At 39.1% G+C, this 22589-nt stretch overlaps 1 protein-coding gene across 1 annotated transcript in view; it reads right to left on the reverse strand.

Annotated features, from left to right (window-relative positions):
* SYNE1 (spectrin repeat containing nuclear envelope protein 1) overlaps positions 1-22589 on the reverse strand; it is a 472071-nt gene that overhangs the window by 120442 nt on the left and 329040 nt on the right. Inside the window, 8 exon segments of the mRNA XM_043592628.1 lie at positions 1494-1703; positions 2262-2417; positions 2614-2745; positions 5711-5867; positions 10592-10701; positions 11956-12087; positions 19391-19582; positions 22321-22494. Of these exon segments, the coding sequence (XP_043448563.1) occupies positions 1494-1703; positions 2262-2417; positions 2614-2745; positions 5711-5867; positions 10592-10701; positions 11956-12087; positions 19391-19582; positions 22321-22494 (1263 nt within the window).

Raw genomic sequence — 22589 nt, forward strand, 5'->3', positions numbered from 1 at the left:
TTGTAAAGATTGAAGACAATAATACGTGTGAATTTTTTGTGTGAATAACAAAACGATACACAATTTTTTTCTGATAATTTTACTTTGTAGTTTTTAAGAATACAAACTGCTGGAAAGCAACAATAATTTGTCCCTCTAGATGAATGTCTAGAAAACTCCCTGTTTCTTGTCTGATGCCACTCTGGACATTTTTTTTTTTTTTAACGTTTATTTATTTTTGGGACAGAGAGAGACAGAGCATGAACGGGGGAGGGGCAGAGAGAGAGGGAGACACAGAATTGGAAACAGGCTCCAGGCTCTGAGCCATCAGCCCAGAGCCTGACGCGGGGCTCGAACTCACGGACCATGAGATCGTGACCTGGCTGAAGTCGGATGCTTAACTGACTGCGCCACCCAGGCGCCCCAAGCCACTCTGGACATTTTAACAGTAATTTTTTACAAATCAAAATTTGTACCAAACTCTTGGCCCTAATTACATGTATCTATTTTATAAATCTTGAATGTTTGTTGAAAATAAAGCTCAATTAAAACTTAAGTATTCCTGAAGAATGCTTTTTATTAGGCATTAAAATCAACTCAAAGTTTATCAGTGGCTTTTTGCATTTGCTGAAGTTTACAGTCAAAGGAAAAGTTTCATAAGCAGACAATTACTCAGCTGGCATCAGAACTCTAGTCTAGGGCTGAAAGGCACGAAGTCTCCAGAGTTAGGATTGGGAAGTCACTGTACATTTTTTTTTTTTTAACGTTTATTTATTTTTGAGACAGAGAGAGACAGAGCATGAACGGGGGAGGGTCAGAGAGAGGGAGACACAGAATCGGAAACAGGCTCCAGGCTCCGAGCCATCAGCCCAGAGCCCGACGTGGGGCTCGAACTCACGGACCGTGAGATCGTGACCTGGCTGAAGTCGGACGCTCAACTGACTGCGCCACCCAGGCGCCCCCACTGTACATTTTTAACACAGGTAGAACTAGGCCATGGTCACTGTCAATGGCTCCTACGCACTGGAGTCTGGGGTTCTGTACTGTGGCACTTCCTGATGTTTCTTTGGTCATATGTTTTTACACTTCACTATTATCAATTGGAAGTTATAGTTATATATATATAGTTAACTATATATATATATAGTTATATATACAGTTAACTATATATATAACTATATATATATAACTATATATAAATATATATATATATAACTATATATATATAGTTATATAACTATAGTTATAGTCGTATGACTTATTGGTTGAATATAAAGTCCCTTTCAGCCCTTAGTTTGGTTGGCTGGTCTTCTCAACCCTCCATTTCTAGGAACATAGAACTCTTAGTGTTCTAATCCTAGGGTTCTATTCGCTTGTTTTTCTGTAATGCTCCTGCTCTTCAGGGTACATTTGCGGGGGAAAAAAAAAAGGTTTATATCATACCTCATTAAGACATCCTGCTTATTATCGAATATAGCTAGAGAATGGTCAAGTGTCTCTTGATAATGTCTTACCTGAAAATTTAGTATTTGCTGAAGTCTTTCCTTCATCTGATGACATCGCTGATTCACTACTGAGTCTAACAAGGATAACCGGCCCAAAAGACAACCCAAAGTGTCTTCAATAACATCTCGGTTATCACCATTCTCTGGAAATGCTTGGGAAAACAAGTTCTTGTTCTTATCCATTTCTTCAGACATTTCCTTAATATCTTTGGCAAGAGTCTAGGGTTGATAAAAGAGAAAGCATATTTCAATGTTTACATCCAAGAATTGATATACAAACCAAGTCATTTCCTCACAGAAAGTCCACTATATACATCCCCCTTACTATTCAGCAATAATTCTATCAGAGGCAAGGTGAATCACTTTCACATCTATAAATATTAGGCAAGTTGCTGTTGGAGAGATTTTTCTCAGAAACTTTATGTCATTAGCTAATAATAATATGTCTTTGGTGAAAAATGAGATTTGTAAAGGGCTATTTAGAAACTCATACACTATTTTTTAGCCTGTGTTTCATATGTCGAAAATCTGTGATATACAACAAGTTTTTTACAAAGAGTCCTCCATTATTTTCCTCCTGCTACATACACAAGATAAAGAATAAACATGCAACTCATGAATACCTCTGGGAGCTTTTTACATTAGGCAGTTCTCTTCTGCATTATGCTGCTTGGAAATAAGCCTGATTTGTACTTTACCAGAACTGCTTTATCCAATACCAAAACTTCAAGTGCTTTGTAATATCACATACTCACAGACCCCAGCTGCCAAACGTACCTCTTGGTTGAAGAGGCAAGCTTCGGTTTCTTCTGGTAAAAGTGCTGTGGCAACAAATAAGCGTTCCTCCACATCATCCAACCATGTAGAGGTAGCTGAGACCCCATCATATAACTTCTGTTCCAAGTGAATGTTCTGCCTCTTTGTCCCCCCACCCTGAAAAAAGAGGGGAACATGGAATGAATCACAGTGTCTGAGGCATCAAAGAAAAATACCAGGATGAGATGCCATGGTGCAGTGGCTCTGCCTTTCAGGGCTAATGACTAGTGTAGGGTCTCCGCCGTTCGTGCCCAAAGGTGGGCCAACCTCACGGAGACCAAGATGCATGAACAGACCAACAGGGTAGCCCTACCTGGGACGAAACCTCCTCAAACGCCTGGTTCAATCCATCCAGTAAAGACGTCACTGCAGATCTGTCTTGGGTCTGCCCATCCCCTTTGTAGAGTGGCACGCCAGACAGGAGCCGATTTGGCCTGCTGTAGAGCTGTAGGTAAACAGGGGCACTTATTCAAGAGCCCACGTACTATGTTCAGGTTTCGTCATTTAGAATTACACATTGAAGCAGATGCTGGAAAAACCGTCCTTATAGAAACCTCTTCTAGAGAAATATGACTTCTTCAACGTACCATGTCTACTAACACATGGTGACCAAATTAATGGTAACATTTCCACTGATGGACAACAAACACACACACAAACAAACAACAACAACAAAACTAGTGGGAAAAATGCCTGGAATCTATCACAGCCTTCCTCTCAACTGGTCTTCTTGGTTTCAAACTACTCATGATGAAATCATCCCTCCTAGATACCAGACCTAGGCTGATGCCTATTCACTTCATCTCTCCTAAACTCTTACAGGCACACACAGTGTCTCCCTGACAAGGACATGATACCGCTTACTACTCAAACTTTTGAATAATGTTTCCAAACAAACCCCGCTCCCATAATTTATAGAATGTCTCATTCTCACCTTGCCTTTCAGGCTGGTTACTCATTACCCTCTAAACATGCCCAACTCATTTCCTGCTGTAGCTAGAACATCCACCACAAACCCTTTAAAATCTATCACCTTAAATTCCACACCTACTACAATGGCTTTCTACTTTTTTTTTTTTTTTTACTTTGGCTTCCTTTTTAATTCCTGCTTATGGAGCCTACCATGGTTGCCTAATTTCTCAGAAATGTATAAACTATTTCCTTGGTTGGGTTACAGGTTCCTAGGAATGGGGGAGGGACTCGGAGTTGGACAGACCTGCATTCAAATCCCAGCTCTGCCTCTTTTCAGCCACGAGACCCTGAGAAATCATCTAATCTCTTCAAGCCTTAGTTTACAGATCCACAAAGTAGAGATAAGGTCAACCTCACCGGAGTATTGCTAGTAATAACACTTAATACACCAAATATACTGGTGTAATATACTGGGGGTAAATGATCATCCCCTTTCTTGTTGGAAACTCTCAAACTGCTTCTTCCTCACCTTTTTCCTCTTCACACCAAAGAGAAGAAAACCACCCAGGAGGCACTTAGGACAAATGACCAGTAATTATAGAAAGAAAGCACTCATATGCAAAAAATGCTATAAAATAAAGTACATTCAATGCCTTCCTTTTCCAATTCCAAAGGGCAATGAGATATGAACCTGAACGTAAACTTCTAACTGTCCAGGAATCATGTGGGAATGTTGGTGGCAGCAGGCAGGACCTTTCCAATAGGCTCACATGGAAGATGTTGGGGTGACCAAGGAATGGACAGAAAAAGTAGGTCCCTGAGGTAAGAGTGGGTAATGGAGGAGACACCCAGGAAGTCTGCAATGTTGGATGAATTACACAGATGCTTTAGGCTGGATGGACAATAGGTAGATTCCAGGGGTTGGGCATTTAATGAATGGAAAACAGTAAGGAAACATGAATATGCCTACAAATGCCTTAGATTTGTCTGACTTAGGATAGTCAGGAAAGACTGTAAATATCCCATATAGTCAAAGGCATGGGGAAATACTCTAACATGAAGGTGAGATAGAAGTCAAGTCCAGGAAAGCTACGTCAGGAATCAAGAATTCAGGCTGTAAGTGTCAGAAATATTTGATCAAGGATGTGAAGAAGGATTAATTTAAACAGGTAGGAGGTCAATGCAAAAGGTATAAGGCACCACTTGTCAGGGGAGAAGATGATTCTGCGATAACTACCTCCACAAATGGAATGCTTTATGTTCCCCAGGGCTGGTGTTGGTGACTATTCCTGTGGACAGTGACAAAGAAGGCTCCTGGCCAGAGTAGAGGAGTAAGAAAGGGTGGCATGCCATAAGGGTTTATGAAATGAGGTAGACAGGAATGGCTATGGAACACTAACACATGGTTCCCCACAGATAAGGGGACACACTGTGACCTTCAGGCCGTATCCTGAATATTACCGTATCTCAGGTAATCCTGACAAGCCGTACCTGTTTTATCGTGCCTGCTCTGTCAGCCCCTGCCTTTCCTTCCCCAGATGCCCTGCAGTTACTGACGCCCTTTCACTTCTGGGTTCAGTCTCTCCCAGCCCTGAAGCTAGTCCTAGTCAGAGGAGTGCAAACAACAGCTTTCTCAGAGCCACAGTAAAGGACCTAGACTTTATTGTGATAATACTGGCATCAAAGAATGGCCCAGATGAGCATTGCTGGCCCAGAACCCAGGATTAAGCTTCTAGCTTCAAAATCCTGGGTCATAGCTGTGGTAAATATTGCAGGCCTGCCTGGGTTCCCACCTTATGTACTAGCTCTCTCCAGGGTGGATTCCTCTGACTCTGAACTATTCTTTGGCTCTGCTTATAGTGAACTAATAGCTATTATCTACCTGGAACCTTCTGTAGCTGTATTCAATTCCACTGGATGTGCCTTGCATGGTGAAACCCAGCCCAACATTCCACAGTATCTACCCATCTTGGGAACAAGCCTATAGGTGGATCAGTGACCATTCTAGCTGACCACTGGCTTCTCTTTCCTCTTGGATCCACTGAGGTACCAATATGCTTCTCATTAAGATCTTCTGACACTATTAAATAGTGGGAACAGCAATGGAAAATAAGATAACTTGACCATTTACTTCCAGAAAATAACCAATTGTGTTGAGTTTCTCTTGTCCTAGATGTATCTATCCTTGATTTGCAACCCTAATTCTCAAGGGAGTGAAAAAAAAGGGGGGGGCACTAAAAATTTAATGGTTTATTCTAATGAGTCATCAGCTATTAATCATCTCTCAAAAAAACAGTATCTAGAAATCAAATAAGTTTCCACATATAAATACATAATTATTTAGGGAAATGTGAAATATGCTTGTTAAGAAAAATATGAGTAACTTACATCTCATTTTAGAACTGATAATGCATAGATTACTGCACAGTTATAGTCTCTTTGCATAAGCTATCCATCTTTTGTATTGGTTAACATATAAAAGCAAAACATTGGGATACCACTTGCTCTTGTTCCTGTTCCAGAACATTCTGTAGTAGTTTCTGCTTGGTACTAAATTCTTGATGTAGGCTTTCCCATTTCATTCTCATCTGGTCTTCAGAGGCTGATTTCTCCCCTTCCATCCCCAACTCCTGGGATAACACATCAGGTTTTTCGCTATTAGAAGAATAAATAATCTAAGTTTACAATGTGTGCAAAAAGGCATTAAGCTCTTGGAAACTTATTGTATATACTAAATCTGGCCTCTAAAATTGGAACTAGATTATTGTAGTCATTGGCTTACCCTTTAAAAATATCAGTTAAATAGAAAACTTGAGACAAATAAATATATTCTCATATTAACTGAACTATGAGCACAATAATAACCCAACAATTCATTGGAAACAGCTCAGTATTAAAGATAAAAAATAACTGTAACTTTTAGAATGTGAAAGGGTACATACAATTAGACTACTGTCCTTTAACAAACAGCCTGTAAAGTAATCTAAAAACTCGAAAAATGTTGCTTAGTCTGTTGAGAGTTTTTATCCTGTGTCCAAAGAAAATGCTCCAGACAAGGTTTCAGGACATGGAATAGAAGTACAGAGGGTGGAAGGAAGGCACTGAAGTATCATCTTTAATGACAGGCAGCAGGTGGCATCAGAGAAGGACGTCGGCTTTGGGGGTGAGACAGATCTGGGTGCGAATCTCTGCTCCAGCACATTAGATTTGTGATTTTGAGTAATCTGCTTCACTCCCCGGAGCCTCAATTATCTCCTCTTTACAATGAAGACAGTATCGATCTTGCAAAAATATGAGAATTACATTTAGAGAAGACAGGCATAATGCCTATGACCCTACCTCAAACATAATAGCCACTCAATAAATGGGACCTAATGATTACAGTCTGGGGGACCCAAGTTCCAGTAGACCCTCATTTGTCAGGAGTTTTAAAGACCTAACTAGAACCATGTCATCTGAAAGACATGCTAGATAGTAATTAATATTTTGACAGAACTTTTGCTTAAGTAAAAGAAAATAATAATAATAACAAGTTCATTGGCAGGATAATACAATACACTACCCCAAAGTCTACTCTTCTCAGAATAAGTAATGAATACAATAGTTTCTTTTGGTAAGTCTGTTGAAGTAAGCCTTTAAAAGTTATCTTGGGGCGCCTGGGTGGCTCAGTCAGTTAAGCGTCTGACTTCGGCCCAGGTCATGGTCTCGCAGTTTGTGGGTTCAAGCCCCATGTTGGGCTCTGTGCTAACAGCCGGGAGCCTGGAGCCTGCTTCAGATTCTGTGTCTCCCCCTCCTCTGTCCCTCTCATGCTCATGCTCTCTCTCTCTCTCAATAATAAATAAATGTTAAAAAAGATTTTAAAGTTATCTATAAGGCTATAATGAGGATGTTCTACTTCTAGAATACAATAGAGAATCTCCCCCACCTGTGCACTTAGAGACACACAGGAAGGTTAAGTTCAACAACACTAATAATAGCAAAAAAAAAAAAAAAAAAAAAAAGTAGCAGGAAGGTAAATGCCCATCAATAAAAAATTGGGTGAACTATTTTCACAAGATAAAATACTATTAAGCAGTTAAAATGAAAGAACTAGATCTATATGTATCAGCATGGATTGATTTTAAAAAGTAATATTAAGTGAAAACGTGCTAAAATCAAGTTGGTATATCTAATTTTGTTTATCATATTAGTCTCTGCACTTCTCTGTGTGTTTTTTAAAAATGCTTTTTAAACAAAAAGCAAGTTTTAAATTTCTTACGAAATTGAATTTCTTTATTGTGATGTCTTTTGTAATGGCCTGTAATGCATCATTTTTAATTCATTTCTATTTGCATAATAATTTAGTACAAGACCAGAGGATAGTAAATTTTTATATTGTTTTACTTAATCATTGACACATATAAAGTGCCACCAGCAAATCTGTCTTTGATTAGAACAAAGCCTTTCATTTCCCCTGAAAAATATTCTTTCCCTTTGATATTTATATTAATATCCAATTGAGTTTCCTTATCTTAGAAGGCCCCTCCATGAATGCTTCTGTATATCACGTCGTACTTATTCTTTACATATTAAATTTGTACCCATGAAGCAAGCCATGCCCCTCCCATTGGGGTTTTCTTACATAAACCAATTCATACATGATAGTCTTAGAAATCAGCTAATAAGTTAAAGTCTGAATACAAGTTTTATTTTCCCTAGCAATGTTATTTTGCTCTTTTAAAAAATACATACATTTTTTTTTGGTTTCTGGGTATTGCTTAATTTACATTTGTTTGTTTGTTTGTTTGTTTGTTTGCCTTATTTACCCAGAGGCTTGAAGCACATGGCTGAACTGTAATCAAACAGATTGACTTTTCTAAAGATTTTGTATAAAACTTTAAACATTTATAATCAGTCTGTAAAGTGCATCTTGTGTATAAAGGCGGTATTGCCCTGCAAATTTCTCTTTAAAATATTTTTGTATTTGAGACAGGAATTTATAGTTGTTTGTCTTTCACTTGGGCCCTTTCCAAAGCTAAAGGCCAAGGAAAGAAAAATATCATGGCAAGAAAGTTACAGAAGATTCCTACTTCTGCTTTTTGTGACTATTCATATGATGAGGAGGCTATGTGTGAATGGGTTCTTTGTAAAAATATGATTTGGCAAAAATATTCAGAAAATTATGAAAGATGAATAAATGCTTTAGAAGAATTGGAAACAGAATAGAAAATGAAAAGTGAAGGCAAGTCTTGACTTAGAGTCAGCATGGAAGGAACAGCATCTCTCCTTTTGGATTTATACAGTCACGCAGTCACACGTATTTATGGCTTTATCAGCATTTTTAAGCATGATAAGCAATCAAGATTTTTAAAACTCCTTTATTATTTTAACACAATTTTTACAGTTTCAAGGGTATTTTAATGGAATTCCTGACTATCGATGTCATAATAGTTTCCATTTGTACTCTTGTAAATTGATATATTAGTTTTATCAATATTTTTACTTTTTGTTTCATTTTTCTTTTCTCGAATGACATACTAATTCCTATATATTTTGTCATAATGTCTATTGCAATTGCCTTGTAGTTTGGTTTCTATCATTCTGCACGTGTAAATATACACATATATACATATAGTCAACACTGATGTTATATGTCAGTAACATTACATGAGCGTTGACTAAACTACAAAAAAAAAAAAACAAAACAAAAGAAAAATCTCCAATTCTATCCTCTCCAAAGTCAGTTGGGTTTTGTTTGTTTGTTTGTTTGTTTGTTTGTTTTGAGAGAGAGAAAGCTTGAGAGTGGGGGAGGGGCAGAGCCAGAGGGAGAGAGAGAGAATCCCAAAGGGGCTCCATACTATCGGCGCAAAGTGCAATGAGGGACTCGAACTCACAAACTGTGAGATCATGACCTGAACCCAAGTTGGATGCTTATAACCAACTGAGCCACCCAGGCGCCCCTCCAAAGTTGGTTTTGATAATCTACATTCTATAGTCTATTTTTTGCCCACACATGTACTATACATACAATTTTATAACATATTTTAACTTAGAATCACATACACATTTTCTGGTATTGTTATATAATTTTTTGTTAAGATTACATATGCATAAAATTTTTCCTAGGCTTTTTTATACTGGTAGGTATTTCCATCTTTTCTATTATTTGGTATTATAAATAATATTTCAAAAGTCATCTCCATAATATGTATTTCCCTCCTTTAGGTTATTTCCTCCAAATAAATGTTCAGAAACAACAACACTGGAGTCAGTGGAGTTAAAGCTAGTTGCCACATTATGGTTGTCAAAGGATACTACTAAATTATAACCTTTATAATACATGAACACAGAGGTTTCACTGAAACTTACTTTTAACGTTTTGGATTTTAAACTTTCCATACATATTCTCTCAGTTGTATCTACTGCTTTCATAACCCTTCTAAAATGGAGGTGGTCGATTATCACTCTAATCCTAGAGATGAGCAAACTGAAGTTCAGAGTTGAGTTACTTTTCCACAGTAACATCTGTAGAGCTGGTGTTAAAACCCAGACGGGACTCAAAACGCAGGGAGACTTCAACTCTGCTGTGGTTCCTTTTCCTTCCTGCCTTTTAAACCAGCATCTTCAAGTTGAAAATTCTCCAACTTCCTTAATTTTTCTTTTAACACTTCTCTGTGTATGAGACTTTCAGTCTCACATTCCAAACCAGTTCTCAAAACTCAATGACTTTCCATGTAGAAGTTATAGACACACATCATCAAGAAAAATCAAGACATGTAGAAGGCACATGCATGTATTTTTCAGAGTGATGCTGGGATAGACAAGTTCTTTTACAGAAAACACTTTTGCAGTTGGTTATAATCGTTGAGTTGGAAACACACTGGACCTGATTTTAGAACGCATTTCTTATTTGATTCTAAAAAATTAACTTAGGGTGCCTGGGTAGCTCAGTTGGTTAGGCGTCTGACTGTTGATTTTGGCTCAGATCACGGTCTTGCATTTGTCAGATAAAGCCCCAGGCTCAGTGCCGAACCTGCTTAGGATTCTCTATCTCCCTCTCTCCTTCTGCCCCTCCCCCGCTCATGCTCTCTCAAATCAACAAACTTTAAATAAATAAACAAATAAATAAATAAATAAATAAATAATAAAATCATAAGCATCTTCTTTGAATAGACATGCTCAGCATCCTGGAAAGGGGGCAAACAAGTCGGCCATCAGCCATCATAATTACTAGCTACACTCACGCTGCACAGCAAAGGTTCTAAATGCAAGTAAATTTAATACCATAAAGTGAAAACAAAATGCCTAAATTTTCACAGATGCTTAAAATAAAGTTTTGAGTGAGACGTTTACATTTCTTCCAATCAGGGCAAGTTGGGAGAAAGTGTTTTGAAACATACCCAATACCAGCAGAGGTCTCTGCAGCTGAGTGTTGGGTGAGAATTTCCTCTCCACGACTGGCTACTGACCGCAGGAGGCTCTTCTGCTCTGCTAATTCCTGTTCCAACTCCTGCTCAAGGAAAAGGAGAAATGAAAACATTAGGTACTTTGTGATTATTCCCTATAATCATGGTTCTATGTCTCGAAAATTCTCAGACAACTCCTGTAGTTAAGTTTACAAGTTTGGATGTTGCATAAAAGGTGTGGTTTAGGTAAATGCACAAACATGCCTCCAAAATACTTTATACCTTTCTTTGACTTTGATAAAAGATATCCGAAAAATCCTGTGGGGGGGGCGGGGGGAGGAAATCCGTCGGGGGGGGGGAGTTCTGAGTTCAGAACGAGAGCCTTTCTCCTCACATGTATGTATATGTCAAAGGAAAAAAGGAAAAAAAAATTCTGCTGGACAATGGCGCCCTCAAGTGGTGCACAATACTACCTATTCTGACTGAGACAAATCCTTGAAATCCCCACTTCCTTGATAAATTGAACAATCAATGGGAGAGAGCCAAAGCATAAGAGACTGTTAAAAACTGAGAACAAACTGAGGGTTGATGGGGGGTGGGAGGGAGGAGAGGGTGGGTGATGGGTATTGAGGAGGGCACCTTTTGGGATGAGCACTGGGTGTTGTATGGAAACCAATTTGACAATAAATTTCATATATAAAATAAAAAAATTAAAAAAAAATAAAGAGATATAGGTCCAGAAAAAAAAATGAATAAACTTAAAAAATAAATAAATAAAAGTATAAAAAAAAAAGAACAATCAATGGATTTGTTTTGCTTTTTTACTACTTATGAAAAAATGTCTTTTCTGTTTGAGAAAACAAAAGATTTTGCTATGCCCCATAGCATAACAATGAGAAGGTATCAATGAGAAATCATTCTTACTCAACAAAGCTTGTTTGTTTCACTATCCAATAATTTGCAATCCTATTTTGTGATGGTATCTACATAAAAGTGAAAAATAAATTGCAGTTTTAACAGAGTTTTAAAAAACATGGAACTCAGGCTTTGGCCAATTCTCAAAGGCCTTCCTAAGATAGGCTCAAATTAGGGCAAAGGTGAAAATAGGGTAGGTAACCTTCATAAGGCAGATTATCATTGAGTCACGCGATTTGTAAACCTGAGCACAAGCTTTTCTTAAAGAAAAGGACCAACCACTCTAGTGCTCATAAGAAAGTACGCTGAAACAGTTAGCCAGGCCTCGTTTCTGTCCAAAGAGAAGATAAAGGGGGGCTTTGTGTTCAGTCCAGAAGTAACTTGTCCATCTAAAACATTTCTCTCAAGGTGTCTGCTTGGCAGAGAGGTCAGAAATGCTTTACTTTTTGTTGCTGGAGACTGCTCTGTCGCTGGTGGGCCCATGCAGTCCGTGCTTGGGCCAGCCATTCCTGGACACCGGGGCTCTGACTGGCGGTGAGGTCGGCATGGCTCTCCTCCTTCTCTTGGGCTGTTCCCTGCTTTTAATGAGGCAGAATTCAAGAGTCATACTCCCCACAGAAAAACCTTAACCAAATGGAGTAAATGCTACTTTAGTGTGGTCTGTATAATGATACCCAAGTAGATCCATTCGGACATGAAACCACAATGGAAAAAAAAAAAAAAGGTAACACAAAACCCATTGGATTTATGGTATTTGCAGAAAGGAGAACAATAAATAGATGATTATACTCAAATATGTGAGGGGGAAACTGTCTACTTAGAGGCTAGGCTTTTTAGCTGACTGATGTGGTCGCCAGATATTCCAGGATGTTTTCCATGAGAATATAACTCTAGATCTCACTTCCTCTACTATCACCACCCAGACCAGACCCCACTGTCATCTGGTGCCACTGGTGGCTTGGATAATGTTTGGCTAAAGGAGAAAGACAGGAGTAGTTACTCATTACCTAGGCAAGAGTTCATCTTTCCTGCTTGATTATTCTGATGGAATTTGAAAGGCCCTCTAATACTGCATTACCAGGATGGCATCAGTTCAGAACGAGAGCCTTTCTCCTCACATGTATGTATATGTCAAAGGATAAATTACACTATCTTCATATAACTCATTCACTAACTACTTATTACATAAGCATGTGCTGTGTGTCAGCCACTGTTCTAGGCATATTCTGCCAAGAAGCCAGACAAGGGCCCTGCTGGGGAGACAGACAATAAACAAACAAGATAAGTTAAGAGCTGCAAAGAACACGAAACTAGAAAGTCTGGGTGGCTCTGTCGGTTAAGCGTCCAACTCTTGGTTTCAGCTCAGGTCATGATCTCATAGTTCATGAGTTTGAGCCCCGCATCGGGCTCTGCACTGACAGCACAGAGTCTTCTTGGGATTCTCTCTCTCTCTCTCTCTCTCTCTCTCTCTCTCTCTCTCTCTCTCCCCCTCACTCTCTGCCCCTCCCCCACTTGCACTGTCTCTGTCTCTCTCCAAATAAATAAATAAACATACAAAAAAGGGTGGCGGCGGGGTGGGGGGTGGGGCGGCGGAGAAAGAATGTGAAGGGGAAGGTTTCCTAGGCTGCTCAGGGAAAACACCTGGAGAAGAGACAACTGCACTGAGCCCTGAATGATGAGAAACCGCCTGCCTGGCAAAGACCTAGGTGAGGTGGAGGGCCCTCCAGGCAGAGGGAACAGCGGGAGCAAAGACCATGAGGGGAAAGAAATCTGGCATCTCAAAGACAGCAAGCCAGTGAAGGGGCCAGTGTGGCTGGAGTGTGAGGGCAGAGAAAGACAGTTTATATATAGGTGGCTTCCACAGAGGCGCAGTCCTGCCCTCTGGCTCCAACCTTGGGATCTTCACTATCAAATCTGACCAAAGAATGGCACCTGGCCGCTCCAGTCATCCCGCGTGACTTCTCACAAAGACCCTTCTCTTCCTCTTATTTTCAGAATTCTACACTAAATCTTCAGGGAAATACATGGAGTTGTTTACCCTTCTGTCTTCTTCATTAGAATTTTACGATTAAATTGCAAAGTGTTTGAGATAATGTGGAGATCATGACATTTGCAATGTTGGTATCGCTTCTTGAAGTACAGTGAATGCACAGAAACTGTGAACCCCACAGGTAATATTATACATAATCTTCTCCCAGATTCTGAGCCACCTTAGCTCACAGCTAACTTCCTTTCCTTTAAGATGATCCGTCTTCCCAGCAAGAGACTATGGCTCATACAGAACAGTGGGGATGCCATTGGTCTAAAGTATGCAATTTGCATTTCACAGGACCTTCAGAATGGGAGACCAGTGACACCCAGTTTAGCATATACCCCACTCCCCCAGGAATGCCTCGTACAGATAAACAGTGATTTTCCTGAAGGTGGGAGATATGGGGTGCATGGGCACTCTTCAGCACTGAAGCCCGTAAATTTCTGCATGAAACAGATTCTCTCCCATCTGAGAATGCACCATACACCCAACATAAACTCTGCAAGATCCTGGCTCTTCTGGTAAGGATGAAATAGCAGGTCAAGAGGGACCCGCAGAGAATGACCCCAAGGAAGTCAGTGTACCAGGCTGAAAGCTGTCCCCAGTGAGACCTGTCCCAGCTGACAAAACAGTGGTCATGGCCACGATCTGCTGACTCTTGTGGGACCCACTCACTTCGCCTCTGCTTTGCTCTTTAGCAAAGGTTTGTTTTCAAAGTCCAGCCTGGAGACTCATGTGGTGAGTTCTTTAGGGGCACCACCTCACCCTTCTACGCAGGTTACTCTTGTCCAACTGAGAGATTTTTTTTTTTTTCCAATTCCTCACACCAAATTTCTGCTTGGAAAAATGACAACTGAAATGTTAGAGCTTAAGAACAGCTTAACTACTTTTACATGCACAGACACATATTCAGAATCTAAGATTTAAAATCTAAGAGGAGTCGCATTTCACTAATTGAATCCACAGCTTTAGAGAAACAAAAATTAAGAAGCATCAAAAGCAGATGTTAGGATGTATTTTCTATGTGGTTTGGTTCCGTTTTTCAGCTAGTAAATTTTTCTCTGACTGATTCAGTCATTTTGAAACATAAGACTTGGACCACAGGAAACAAAAAATGATTAAGAATACAGTTCAAATTTCATTCCCTTTCCCCTTGGGATGAGAAGGCACTGACAGAAGGAATAGAATAATGGTAATTATGTGCTAGGAGGTTTGATAACCCGTCATCTCTCCTACTTAGGAAATAGGAAGTAAGGCAGCCTGTCACCAGAGTTCCCCTAGGGTGGGGCTACATAAGCTGTTGAATTTGGAAATACTAGAAAAGTAATCACTTTTGCCAGGAACATTCTTTAGAAGATTAGTGAGGATTGGAAATGCTAAACATTAAATAAAACATTTCTTTATAAAGCATTTCATTATTTATACTGGGTAAACTTTCTGCTCCTTCAAAAGCTGATAATGTTGAAAATAACTTAAACTTTTTATGAGGAAAGATACCACGTAATTTAGGAGACAGCATTACATGCCCTTACGTCTATGTCCCTTCACAAAGAGAAGGAACCTATTTGGGGTAGGTGGGGAACTAAAGGGACTGGTTATTCTTTGATACATACAGAAGTCCAATTAGTTAAAAATATGGTCATGACAGATATGACCATTTTGTAGGCAAGTGGCACTGAGAAATGGTGTGCTTATGGGCACACAACTCCAGCCATCTTGAATCACGCAAACCCTGAGTGGAGGGTACAACCTCACCGACATCTATGTTCAATGGAAGATTTTTTTTCCCCAATCAACATTCATTAATTTCAGATCAAGTCTGAATTTTGAAGGCAAATGATCCTTCTCATGGTAATAATAATGTAAACAGGGCTCCTGTTATTCCTACAGTTGGAAAAATAATCTCTTCAAATGGCTCTAATTGTAAAAAAAGGAAAATCTTATTTTCTATGCTGGAAACTCATTAGACTAAAGGTGAGGGAATTCATAGATACTTAAAAACAAACAATAATCAGTTTCAATTCAGTGAAACGCTACCACATTTTCCAGTATTTATACTTTTTATAGCAGTATCCTCAGCAAATCCTTCCACTCGTGGGCAAAGACAGGATCTTACTCAGTATGAAGAATCCCCGTGGCCATGGAAGGATCTGCTGGGTGTGAGTACCCAGGCTTTCAGGGAGCTCAGCCCTGCCCTGCGCCATCTTAAACTTAGCTTTTCAGCATGTCAGGAGTTCCTTTCCTCCCAAAGGATGTGGTTGTTGTTCATTATTATAGTCACTGCTATTTGAGCACTTACTGTGAGCCTTACTTGCATTAAAATCCTCAGAATTTTAAAAGCTGAATATGATAAAAAATTTTTTTAATGTTTATTTATTTTTGAGAGAGAGAGAGGGAGACAGAGAGTGAACAGGGGAGGGCAGAGTGGGAGGGAGACACAGAATCCGAAGAAGGCTCTAGGTCTGAGCTGTCAGCACAGAGCCTGACGTGGGGCTCAAACTCACAAACCATGAGATCATGACCTGAGCTGAAGTCAGGTGCTTAATCGACTGAGCCACCCAGGAGCCCCTGAATACACTATTAAGATCCCTATTTTACAGATGAGAAACTGATTTGTAAGAAACTGATCTGTCAGAAAGGTTGAGGCCAAGTTCAAGGATCTTGCCCTAGGTCACCTGGTTGACTGCTGGTGGTATACCAGGATGGGAAGACTGAAAGAGTAGCCCCAAAGTGATGGTCTAAGAACTTAGTCCGACTTCTGTTTGGCACTAAGTTTTAAAATTAAGTGGAGATGTTTTAGATATAAATCCAAATGTCCCTTGTCTGGAAGGTCTAGCAATGCTGCTTGTAAACTCTTATATGACAATAGTTGGAGCTCAGTAACTGCTGCTTCTCTGACATGAGACCAGCTTGCCAGGCCCCTGACTGGGCCTGCTTTGCTCATTTATATTCCCTTCCCAGGCCCTGAGGCCCTGGAATTTGTGCCCTTATCCTCCCACCCCCACCCCGCCAACCCCCTTTTAATCCTGACCTGTGCCACCTGCGTATCAGGTTGTCCCTTCCCTTCCTCCCTGCCTCTAGGGGTAGGGCACAATCACAGCCTTCTAAATAATAACTATTACCAGATGTGAAACCTTGAAGTCTCTCCCTGTGCTTTGGTTCCTTTAGAAGTCAAGTTCATTTATATACCACCATTGGGGGGGGGGGGGGGAAAGCATTATGTATTAGATTAGTAATACTTTTTAATACAACCAAGTATATTACTATAAACTTTTACAGTTAGAAAAGCATTCTCATTCTGTTCAATTTTAATATTTTTAGTTTTTAATTAATTTTTTAAAATCTGCATATTCCCTACTCCCTAATTTGAATATTTTTAATGCTTTACTTTTTGCTTTAATCTATAAAGTCAGATTGCACATTTTGGTTTTATTTATTTATTTATTTTTGAGAGAGAGAGAGAGAGACAGAGAGAGCAAGCATGCTAGCAGGGTGAGAGGGGCAGAGGGGGAGAAAGGGGGAGAGGGGGAGAGACAGAGAGAGAGAGAGAGAGAGAGAGACAGAGAGAGAGAGAGAGAGAGAATCTTAAGCAAGCTCTAGGCTCAGCACAGAGCCAGACCCTGGGCTCAATGCAGGGCTCAATCCCACGACCCTTGGATCATGACCTGAGCCCAAACCAAGAGTCCAATGCTCAACTGACTGAGCCACCCGGGGGCCCCGCATGTACATTTTTAAGTATGTAAATTTAAGGTGAAAAGCTGTATTTCGTCTTTGTTTGCATTTATTTAACCAATGTTTAACCAAATATATTTTCATTAGTTCATTGGCCATTTGTATTTCTCCTCATTTGAATGGTCCCTTCCTACTTTTGCCCATATTTCTATTCTGTGACCTCTCCTTACTGATTTACAAAAGATTTGTAGAAATTAAGGGAATTAATTCTTTGTCACGTGATTTATACAGTTTCTTCTCTATTTGTCTATGTCTTTTCATTTAGTTCCATTTTTCTGGTCATACAGAACTGTTTCATTTTTCATTTTGGTCCTACAGAAACTAAAATTCCAGGTTTGGGGCATACCGGCAAAGATCCTTCCCATCCTAAGATTTTTTTTTTTTTTAAATACCCATATATCCAGAACTTTTCAGGTTTAAATACTTGGTACCTCTGTGATGCTTTTTTTTTTTTCTTCCTGTAAAGAATGGGATAAAACATCGATTTTATCATATTTCAAGTGGTTCACCTATTGCTTTCTTATTATTTTATCCACTGGTCTGAAATGTTACCTTTACCATTAATCAATTTTCCTTAAGTACTGGGGTCTTTTTCTGGGATATTTATTCTGTAATATTTTTTGTTCATTTATTTATGGGGCCGATGTCAAACTATTCTAATTATTATAATATCATACTTTGATATATGGTAAGATTAAATTAGCTGCTCCTAACTCTTCAGTTTTGGAATATTACGGTTATTTTCACATTTATTGTATTCCAGATAAACCTGGAATCATTTTCTCACATTTTGTATCCTTGTGTTACAATCCAAAAGCATAGTATTTTAGTTAAGAATAACTTAAACTTAGGGATTCTGAGTCGCTCAGTTGGTTAAGCATGTGACTCTGGATTTTGGCTCAGGTCATGATCTCACAGACTGGGTTCCATGCTGGCACAGCAGAGTCTGCTTGGGATTCTTTCTCTACCTCTGTCTCTGCCCCTCCCGTTCTCAAATGGGCATGCATTTTCTCTCAAAACAAAATAAATAAACATTAAAAAGAAAAAAAAGAATTTTTAGGTATGAGTGGTAAAGAGTAGATATTGGGGGGAAAATTATTCAACCACTTAAAGGTTGAAAAGAAGAAAAAAAGAATAGAAAGAGGAGAACAAACACCAAAACCAAAAAGGTCAGCTAATAGAAGTCTAAACATATCAGTAATCACAGTAAATTTAAATGAACTAACCCTGTCCTTTAAAAGCCAGAGATTTTCTGATTAGATAAATGTTTAAAACCAACAAAGTATAGCCAAATGTTTTTTTTACGAAGCAAATCTAAAACCTAAGGACGTTGAAAGGTGAGATCAAAGGAAAGTTAAAGGATATACTAGGCAAATATTATCCCCCAAAAGCTCCAGTGATATAAAATGAAAATCACTATTAGGGAACAATAAGGTCACTACATGAGAGTAAAAATGTTTAATTCACCTGAAATATATGACAATGTTAGAGGTATGAGCCCTAAATTAAAAAGTCTGAGTATTTCTGAAAAGTAGAATGTGGGAGAATGAAAGAAACATGGAAAAAATGTTATTAAATATCTTAATCTATGACCTATGTTTAAATACTTTTTAAAAAAGTGTAGTTGTGGGGCACCTGGATGGCTCAGTCGGTTAAGCGTCCGACTTCAGTCTAGGTCATGATTTTGCAGTTCGTGAGTTCGAGCCCCATGTCGGGCTCTGTGCTGACAGCTCAGAGCCTGAAGCCTGCTTCAGATTCTGTGTCTCCGTCTCTCTCTGCCCCTCCCCTGCTCACACACACTCTCTCTTTCTCAAAAATAAACAAACATTTAAAAACAAATTTTTTTAAATAGCATAGCTGCTAAATTTGGGTATTTGTTTTCATTTTCTTTTGTTTTCCTATCCTGCCATCTTCAGGTCTACAGATTCAAACAGTCCTTACAAAACCTATTGGAAAACCTATGCCAAAGTTTGTGGAAAGTGGAAGTGTACCTAAGTATGCATCATTCCCCAGCTCTCCCTTGATGGACCCCAGGCTGGGGAAGGCCGGCAGCAGTGAGCCAGGACTGGGAGGTGCTGTGGCCCTGTCCTACTGTGGGTGGCTGGGGCTCTCACCTGCATGAGGAGCTGTTTGTCATGTAGGGCTCTCTGCAGCTCCAGGAGGCTGCCCTTGAGGGTTCTCAGCTTCACGGCCAGCTGCTCTGCCTCCTCCTTGGTGTGGGCCTTGCCCTCCAGCAGCAGGTTGTCATTGTGGACCGACAGCTCTGATAAGGCCACCACCTTCTGCTCGATTTCCACTAGCATGTTCTGGAACGACAGAAATATGGATGAAATTCACACATCCCGCCAGCCGCTGCAAACATCGTTTCTCAAAGATAAACATCACACTTCCTGTCACCAAAAGAAGAGGACTTCATGGTTTTTTCCTACTTTTCTGACCTGAAGACTAGTTACAGATTTTTAAAGATTCCTTGAGCTTCCTAATATTTCTCTCTTTTAAGATTAGATACTATATAGGGGAAAACATATTGGAAAAGTACAAGGAAAGCATGGATAAGGAGAAAAGACCATTCCTTAGTGTTATCCCATTATTATAACTATGTTATTATGTTAGTGTGAGACTGTGACGCTTATGACTATTAGCAGTAAAGACATCATATGATCAACACTTTCTTGTCAGTTTAAAGATGATTCTCTCTTTTAAGACATTGCTTCTTTGTGTTTTTTTTTTCTGTTTCCTTTTCAGATTGGCTTTTATTTCTTGGTTTTCAATGTTTTTTATACATAATGTATTTTTAAGCTTACATTTCTAAAAGTTTTCGTAAGAATTTTACTTTCACTTTCTGTGACAACTCTTGAGGGCTTGGCTTTTCTTCTCAAATAGAAGCTAAATCCCAAGAAGGAGCAAAATAGTCTCCCTTCCTCCAAGGTAAGATTTAAAACAAAAACTATCATCCATTTTGCCCTCTCCCACAGCCACCGTCAATCCCCCGTTTGTTCTCTGTATTTAAAAGTTTCCTACAGTTTGCCTCCCTCCGTCTTTGGAAAATGGGTGATGGGCATCGAGGAGGGCACTTGTTGGGATGAGCGCTGGGTGTTGTATGTAAGTGATGAACCATGGGAATCTATCCCAAAGACCAAGAGCATACTCTACACATTGTATGTTAGCCAATTTGACAATAAATTACATAAAAAAAAAAAACCCAAAGAATAAAATTTGAATGGAAATAAAATAAAACTAAAACAAGAACAAAATAAAAACATCAAAGCTAAACCAGTAACAGCCATTTTATTTTCTACACAAATCATTCTGTTCTTATATTCCTTAACTCTCTAATTTATATGCAAGTAAATAATTTATTAATGAGAAAAGATATTTTATTTCCTTATGCAAAATCAGAAAAACTGCCACCACCTTTTAAGAATATAGGCTTGAACCAAATAACTAGAACTAAGTGGAAGTGTGAAATGTTTAATGAAATGGGGTTTAAAGGATGATTTCCTAAAGATTATTTTTGAGAAACTAATATAATTCTACAAAGGACAGACTTTTCCATTAGGCCGAGTTACCACAATGCTGAGGGCTCATGGTACTTTTAGAGGCCCAATAAAAATCTTAATTTTAATTTCTTTCAAAATCAGAAGAGAAAAATGAATAAAATAATGAATATATAACAATGAATCCACCCTGGCTCATATTAGCCTTTGTACCAAGGCAGTTATAAAAATAAAATATTTAGCACTTTTATAGAGGCAGAGCCCACAGAAGCAAAGCGCCGAGGGTCCCAAAAGTCATAATGTGACCCTAGTAATAGCCACAGTTATAATTACACAATTGGCTTAAACACCAGATTTTAACTGAGTGAGGAACTGTTGGGTACTTGTGTGGTTCCATTTACTTCTGGTTTCTAAAAATGTCGTCAAAATACCATTTGAATACTTCATAAGTATCCTGAAATATATTAACTGAATTGTGGACTTTACACACAGCTATAAAAATAGAGACATCCAAAAGGGAGAGGTGGGAGTAATGGCAAAACATAATTTTGGAATGCTAGTTAGTACATGTGCTAATTTTAAGCACTAGAAGGGAGTGCTAAAAATGGATGTTTCTTTTCAGCAAGGAAACTTTAGAAAAGATGATCTAAAGAATAGCAAACATTTACATGTGGTCCTCTATTCTCTGTCATCAAGGCAGAGAATAACAATGCTTTGAATACACATAGATAAGTTGCCTGAAAAATATAAAAATCCAAGTTCTAATGATCAATATCACAGTAAATCCCAAATCACTAAAGGAATGATCAAAATAGCATGCTACACATTAAGAAAAAAAGATAGTGTTCACTAACAATGTTTGCATATTTTCTGATTGCAATTAGGAGAAATATCAACTCACGCATACTGTTGTCCAAGTAATATATCAGAATAAGAACCAAAATTGCAGTAGAGCACCTAGGAACACCCCTTGCTGTGTTGATCCACAGTCTGATTGGCTGATACTAATTCTTTTCATTGGGTTTGTATTCTTTACTAGCCACTAAATATAGATACCATAAGTGTTTTGGGTATTTATGGTCTTTAAAAAAATGTCCTTTAGGAAGCTGAAGTTAAACTTTTTTTAATGTTTTACTTATTTTTGAGACAGAGAGACGTGAAGGGACAGAGAAAGGAGACACAGAATCTGAAGGAGGTTCCAGGCTCTGAGCTGTCAGCACAGAGCCTAATGCGGGGCTGGAACTCACGAACCACCAGATCATGACCTGAGCCAGTCAGAAGCTTAACCCACTGAGCCACCTGGGTGCCCCAAAGCTGAAAATTTTCTAAAGAGTAGATACTACCGGCAAAATTTTTCAAAAGACTAAGTCCAATTTTGGATTTCATTTAAGCTTTTATAAGGTATTGTTTTTCTACTCTAAACATACAAAGGTATGGATTGTGAAAAAAATCATACATCCATACCAAGTCTTTTTCCTATTACGTTTTCTGTGCTTAAACAAAGTACTTGGTGCTGTTGGAGTATCTCCTCCAGACCATTTTTGTACCTGGCAATCCACCAGCTGGGCTTCCATGTCCATAGGCTCCTGGGCTGTACCCAGTGCGGTGTCCAGAGTGGCCTTGGTGCTCAGGAGCCAGTGGTCCAGCTCGTCGGCTTCACAGCGGTACCTCTGCAGGGCCTGCTCCTGTCTCTGTTCCTCAAGCTGATCATTTAACTTCTCCTAATGAATTAAGTAGAATGTGACACAGATCACCGAGAGGTACAGTCGTTAGGGTTCAACACAATAGAACCAGGTTCTTAGCCCCAGTTGCTCGT

The sequence above is a fragment of the Prionailurus bengalensis genome, chromosome B2 (assembly GCF_016509475.1).
Source record: "Prionailurus bengalensis isolate Pbe53 chromosome B2, Fcat_Pben_1.1_paternal_pri, whole genome shotgun sequence".
Classification (NCBI taxonomy): domain Eukaryota; kingdom Metazoa; phylum Chordata; class Mammalia; order Carnivora; family Felidae; genus Prionailurus; species Prionailurus bengalensis.